At 38.0% G+C, this 6,990-nt stretch overlaps 1 protein-coding gene across 3 annotated transcripts; it reads left to right on the forward strand.

Moving 5' to 3' along the window:
* The first annotated feature begins 1,352 nt into the window (after positions 1-1,352).
* Positions 1,353-6,641, forward strand: LOC113298199 (F-box protein SKIP14-like). 3 transcript variants are annotated; one of them, XM_026546889.1, is made up of 4 exons: positions 1,353-2,044; positions 2,185-2,756; positions 3,031-4,889; positions 6,075-6,641. In XM_026546889.1, exons 1-3 carry the CDS (start codon positions 2,041-2,043, stop codon positions 3,532-3,534), a joined length of 1,080 nt encoding a protein of 359 aa, XP_026402674.1. In that variant the 5' UTR covers positions 1,353-2,040; the 3' UTR covers positions 3,535-4,889; positions 6,075-6,641. The 3 variants fall into 3 exon arrangements, with proteins under 3 accessions (XP_026402674.1, XP_026402675.1, XP_026402673.1); XM_026546890.1 differs by having other exon boundaries at positions 1,353-1,646; XM_026546888.1 differs by having other exon boundaries at positions 1,353-2,756.
* Positions 6,642-6,990: the final 349 nt, after the last annotated feature.

A 6,990-nucleotide genomic window follows, 5' to 3' on the forward strand; every position in this document is an offset into this window, starting at 1 on the left:
GACCTTGCCGACACTGGACAGCAAAAGTGAAAAAAAAAAGGCAAAATCATTTGCATGGAAAAATCACAATCTTCACCACGTAAGTTGTCTACCTGATTACTTGCAGCTCCATTCTCTTCTTCTGGGTCATTGGATTCTACGTTTGACTCAAGACATTTATCACTTCCATATCCATCTCGAGTTTGAGGAAAATAAAAGTGAGGATCATGCATATAATCCATTTGATCATGATTTGGTAGATCATCATACAAGTACTCATCTGTAGGAGGAAAGTTAGAAGACTCCCCCACTTCAAAATCAGGATTAGAATCACTCATATCACAAATTTCTCAAAAACCCTAACTCCCCCCAAACTTCCTCTACTACTTCGTGCTCTTTTTTACTCTCAATTATTTCCAAACCCACACATGTAAATCAACTAACTAATCTAATCATTTCAATTAAATTAGTGTTAATCATTGCAGGGGCAATTTAACCATTTAGAAAATACAAGATTAAGGGGTGATTCCTTTTACTTCAAAATGACCTAACTTTTATCTCATTAGATATGCCCCAATTAATATGAATATACCCCAATCAAGCCAGGATTTTTCTTGAGAAAATGTCATAGAAAATTTAGCCTAAGATCGGTTTGGGTCCTGACACTAATGCACTAAAGACACCAATTACTTTGTGGTTGGCACTTGGCATTTGTGGCAACACCATCATTTTACGGAACTGGAGCACTAAAAGAAAATCTACTCCAAAAAATGAAAGAAAAATCTAGTGTTGTTTGAGGTGTCACTTGGTTGTCTCTCAGCTTATCTAGTTTCTGATAGAGCTATCATCATCTATCTGTACAGACAGTCTAGGTGTCATCTGATGCAAACCCCTGTCAACTATTGCGAACTTTATGAGGTAAATATAGCTTCAGGTTTCACGCTTGCCAAGAATGTTTTGGCCATCTTCTGCCCAAAGAGTTCTTGTTCCATACCTTCCCAATGATCCAACAAGTAGTCAAATTAGAAGCCTAGAATAAATTATATAATGGGCATGTAAAATGAACGCTTATGATTAAAAGTGAAGTAGCGCCTTGTATTTGATTAAGAAAACGTGAAAATGATGAACAAGTAAAAACATGGAAAGGGTGAGAGGAAATTAGGGCAAATACTTCGCACCCAAAACCCCGCGTAGTAATGCTTCGCGCCACATCTTTTAACGATCACAAATAACGTCCATAGAGTAATTCTCTCAAACAATCAAATTCTACACGTGTCGGTTCCTAATCCCCCCATCTATTTTTAGTATTTTTACTACTTTTTTTTTTACCCTCCAATTTCTTTTCTCATATACCCCTTTCTTCTCCATATCTCAAAATTTTGTCCATTTTCTTCTTTTCTCTCTCTACTTCCCATCTCTCTCTAGTTCTTGAATCTCCTCCTTTGGGTTTACGATCGGGTTTTCACGGTCGAAGAGTGTTTTTAATGAGTAAATTGTTAATGAATTAGGTCGAATTCTCCTTTACAGGGTTTCGAATTCTAATCCAACAAGAAAAAACAATTCGATCGCTGTTTTCTTTTCTTCTTCTTTCCGAATTAGGGTTTTTAATTCATGGGTTTCGTCGATTCGTGATAATATTTCGAGGGTTTGGTTTGATTCGTATAAAGGTTCGCTCTTGATTCTTTCTTCTTGAATTTGATTGTTTTTTTAGGTTATTAATGGAAATTGGTTAGGTTTTTGTTGATATTGGTATCGATTTGATTGATTTTTTTGGGTTCTGGTGGTGGTGGGAGTTAAGGAGGATTATTAAGTTTTCAAAAACAAGAAACTCAGTGAAAATTTTGGTGCTTTGTTTTTAATATGCTAACCGAAATCGAGGGTTATTCTTGTGATGTTTAAAATCTAGGGTTTTGATTTATTATTATATAGTGTGAGAAATATTCTATAATCTATATAGGATGACCTTGAATTTTTCACGGCGTCCATTGGAAGAGAATTCGGGGATTAGAATCGGTAGTTACGCTATGGATGGAGGATTTTCAGAGAAGAATGTGGGAGTAGATGGGTATGTACGAGCTCACCACTGTCATCATGATGCTTGGGATTTTCTTGGGAATTCTTTTGATTCTGGAAAAGATATAAGGGGTGGTGGCGACTGGGTGAATTCGCTTGATCGTGCTGACATTCTTGATATCTTACCTGCAGATCCTTTTGGCATGAGTGCAACTTTTACAGCAGCAATTACCGGATGGATTGAAGATTTTGAAACTTTCGAAACTGATAGTTTGAGTTTTATCTGGAATAGTGCTATGAAGATTCATTCGGATAATGAGGGGGGGATGATGAATGAGAGATTAAACAATTCATCTTGTAGATTTGGGGAGAGAACTGGGGAGGAGTTTTTGAGTTTGGACAATGGTGATTCTGGGTTTGATAGCAATCATAGAGAAGCTTCTGGGGAGATTGCTAGTGCTATGGATATAGATGGAGGATGTCCTGAGGGTTTACTGTTTGCCCTTAGCTATCTGAATTCACAGGATCTTCTGTCTGTCGAAAGGGTCTGCAAATTATTGCGCTCAACTGTTCAGGGTGATGCTCTTTTGTGGAGGGATATTCATATTGATCAGCCATTGAGTGAGCGGATTACAGACGATGGTCTTCTTCAACTAGCTAGCAGGGCTCAAGGAAGCTTGAGAACTCTGAGTCTGGTGAAATGTTCTAGGATAACAGATGATGGTCTGAAACGTGTGCTTGAAAGCAATCCAACATTAATCAAGGTTAGCATCTAAAACCTCTTTAGTCTGATATTGAAAATAGTTTGTGGCATTGGATCCCGTGTTAATGTTTCTGCATGCTCACTGTAGATTTTTAACTGTTAATGAAATTAGTTTTTGTGTTGCTTTACCTGGGCATCTGCTTCGGTTATTAATTGATGTATATGTACAAACTAGTCATTGTTGCTTGTTTATGTTGGCCATTTTGTTCCTTCAACTACGGGGTTGATTTATTGGTGAGTTTCCACAAGCTGACTTAGTCTTTTTGTCTCTGTAGCTGAATGTCCCAGGATGTACAAAACTAACCGTTGAGGGGATCGTGGAAAGCTTGAAGACTTTCAAGTCTACTAGTACACCAGGGATTAAACAGCTAAGAGTTGGTGGACGTTATGACGTGACACAGATACACTTCGAAGAGTTGATGTCCTTGATAGGTGCGGACGGTTGCAAAGAGAAGTCTAATGTTCTCAAGCCAAGGTTCTATGGTCAGTATTCCCTACCTTGTGATGATGATTGTGCCATGGATATTGAGGCTTGCCCGAAATGTCAGATGTTCCGGATGGTTTACGATTGTCCAGCAGAGAGCTGCCAAGGTAAAAAGATGGAATCTCAGTTATGCAGAGCATGTAAGTTTTGCATTTTACGGTGTTATCAATGTGGTCGGTGCATCAATGGCATCGAATATGAGGAAACATTTTGTTTAGAGCCGCTTTGCTCAGGTTGCTGGAAGCAGGTCATGAACTGCCAAGAGACCAGATACTGTCTTCGTCTTTATGGCTAGGGGCATATACCAACAGCTTTAGTTTGGATAACAAAGCTCAAATGCAGCCATGTTTTTTTTTTCTGTGCTTCCTAGTCAGCAGGTTATCGCTTCAGGTTTTTGATAGATTTCAGCTGTAGAGTGTAGAAGATTAGTCTTACCTTGGGTAACCACTGGTTACTAATGGTTTGCTCGGAAGGCAATTGACTCAACAAAAATTATACAAAAAGTAAAAAGAAGAAAACAAAAAAAAAAAATTGTACATAGAAGTAAGCAAAACTTAGGGTGGTGTGGGGGGAGAGGTATCACAATCTGGATCTCGCAAGGAACTGACTTTTTAATCGTATTTCATTTGTTACGACAAAAGAATTCTACTGGATCAGATGTTTTGGCAGTGGAGTTTGCAGATTTTTAACATCTAGTGAAATGGAAAAAAAAAAAAAAAAAAAAGGAAAAATAACAAAAAGAAGAAAGTTCTTTATAATTGAGATTGAATTTTGAATGTTGCTGGTCTGGAGGGGGCACATTTGTTCAGTAGCATGAAGTTACAAGGTTATATTAATTGAAAACAGAGAGGAGCAAAAATTCTGGGTGGCAATGAAAGATAGAAAAGGATTTGTATAGAGTACAACAAGTTACTCGCTAATAATGATACATCAAAATTGGCGAAAGATTACAAGTTGTTCGTTAAAAGAAAAATAAAAGAGCAAAGCATGCCCTACTTTTTCGTGGCTATAGCTTAAAACTTATTCCAACATCTCACTTGAATCCACACTCTAGTTTTCTGTGCTTCGTTTCTGGTGTAGGCTCTTCAGGTTGGAGCTAATGCCTTTTTATGGCCACTGTTACCATTGGAGTAGTTAATGTTGCTGCGATTGCGATGGTGCATGGTCAATTGAGCTGGAAGAAGTTTTTCCTCAGTTGGAGTTTAAAATTTGTAGGTTCGTTGGTACATCCATGATGGCAACTCTGTTGTGGTGCAGATTAGAAGAGTGATTGGCATGAAGAATCCTTTTTGGCTAGTCAATAGCAGGTTTTCTCTGTACCTGTGCTCCAGGATTCACTAAGCCAGGGGTTTTATTGGATGGTCCATGCAATCTTGTATGCTCACACATATTTCACGTATCCAAGTTTGGAGTCATCGATTTCTTTGTCTTCTGTTTGCTGATTTTCTATCCTAGTACACGTTTCTGAAGTACTGAAGCAACATTAACTTTGGGAAAAGTGTCTTCTGGTTGTTCCCCTAATCCGCTTAGTAGATATTAACTAGGAGAGACTGAGTACCAGAGGGAGATAAGAGTACCAAAAAAACTGATCATGAAGTTAAGACAGATTTAGAAACAAGAAGACGTGTTCTTTCGATGACGAAGTACCGGGTAAGCTCAAATCAACAGTCTGATGTTTTATAATTTGTGCTTGCTCTATGCTATCTATTTTTTGATATTTTATGAACTGTGAATTATAATGAGATATTTTAGTTTATCAATGCTACTGTGATTGTGATTTTAACTTTGCAATTGTATGTTTCTAATTGGGTGTTAGCCTAAACCACAGACGAAAAAATAAGTTAGTTGGGTTTTCTTTTAATGAAATGATTCCTATTGCGTTAGTTGGTATAAGTTTGTTCGGTGCAAATCTTGGATTATTTTTGGGAATATGAACATGAACTGAGTTTTCTGTTTAGCTGTGGTCGTGGCAAGTTTACTCTGTTTTATGTATTTCAACTAGTCACATATTTGAGCAAAGGGGTTCTAGTCTATTTAAGGGCCAGCGAATCTAAGATACCGAGATGCAAGCACAAATATGATTCTTACTTCATATGAATGTATATGGTTTTGATGTCTAAGTTCAGGGCTTTATAGATCAATAGGGATTAGATGATGTGATTGGAAGTAGCCAGAAATGTGTAGAATATCCGCTCTTCATTTAGCTTTTAGCCCATTAATTTTACTGATCAACAAATTTAGCTTTTAGTCCATTAATTTTACTGCTCAACAAATTGATAATGCATAATGTAATGATATAATATTGAAATCCATATCAGAAAGCGGCACTTGACACATGAAAGACTAGAGTAGCAGCTAACTACCTCGGGGAGCTAGGTTTCCTCCTTTCTGTCAAGTCTTGTATCAAATAATTGGATAACTGTGGATTTGAACTAGGAAACAATGTTGTGTGATTAAGTAATCTTAAATGGCCATGACTGAATCCCACGTTGTACGATGAGTCTGATTTGAATAAATGTAGGTAGATAAAGCGGAGGTGTTGTTCGTCAATAGCTTTCGATAGAAATTTATAAAAGATCAAAATTCTTTAGCCTTTGTTGAAAGGAGTGTATTCACATCGTAAAGGTGTGATGCTTATTCTGCTTTTGGCTTTTAAATTTTAGATGTCCTTAGTTATGCTTCCCGGTGGTGAAGCATCTGTTTTGGTATGCAATAAATGACCAGAACATATCTTCTGGAATTCCAAAAAAATGAACTATGTAGAAGAGGCTAGGAAACTTTAAGCTGAAACATATCTTGACCTGGACTAATTAGCATGGCTGGGAAAATTTTCAGAAAAGAGACAACCTTGTCATTGGGTATGCAAAGGGAGGATGTTTCAATTACTGGGGTATGCCTCGGAGGAGGTAGAAAGCAAAAGCAGCCGCAGCTGGTGTATACCTCGGAGGAAGTAGAAGCCAAAAGGCAGCAAAGCAGCTACAGCTGTTAAATGTGCAATGCGTATGGCTCGGAAGAGGTAGAAAGCAAAAGCAACAGAGCAGCTACAGCTGATCTATGCCTTGGAGGAGGTAGAAGGCAAAAGGCAGCAAAGCAGCTACAGCTGTTAATTGTGCAATGGGGATTCTGCATCCAGGTGAAACATAGAAGGGGACTGCCCGAAAGTGCTAAATTATTTGTATGGTGATGAAGAGTAGCTGTATTTGATGATAGGGTAAATTAGTGCTTGATGAAATGGAAGACATAGTTATAAACAGCTCTGCACAAAAAGTGTTTATGTTTCGGTCATGTTTACCTAAACAGGGGCACCTTGTTCTTGTCAGGGCTTTACGTGTTTTGACAACCCCTAGGTTATGGAAATGCAGTTTCCTCAACATAATAAACACACTTTCATTTTTCTTAAGATATTACTATTTGGATGAGTACTTCAACCTTGGTTTTTATTTGGTAGGGGGTTTATGGAGGGACAAAATCGAAGGAAAAATATTTTTTAGGGAAGTTGTTTTAAATTCCCCGTGGGTTATATCCCATTGGGTCTAACCTACGGGATAGACCATGGTATAACCCACGGTCACCGTAGAGTTACTCATATGTAGACCGATGAACCATAGAAGAAACCTACGGGATAGACCATGGTATAACCCACGGTCACCGTAGAGTTACTCATATGTAGACCGATGAACCATAGAAGAAAAAAGAGCAAGACCCTCTTTTCTCTTCCGGAAAATGGGTCATATGACCAAAGCCCATAAAG

Source organism: Papaver somniferum, chromosome 7 (assembly GCF_003573695.1).
Source record: "Papaver somniferum cultivar HN1 chromosome 7, ASM357369v1, whole genome shotgun sequence".
Classification (NCBI taxonomy): Eukaryota; Viridiplantae; Streptophyta; class Magnoliopsida; order Ranunculales; family Papaveraceae; genus Papaver; species Papaver somniferum.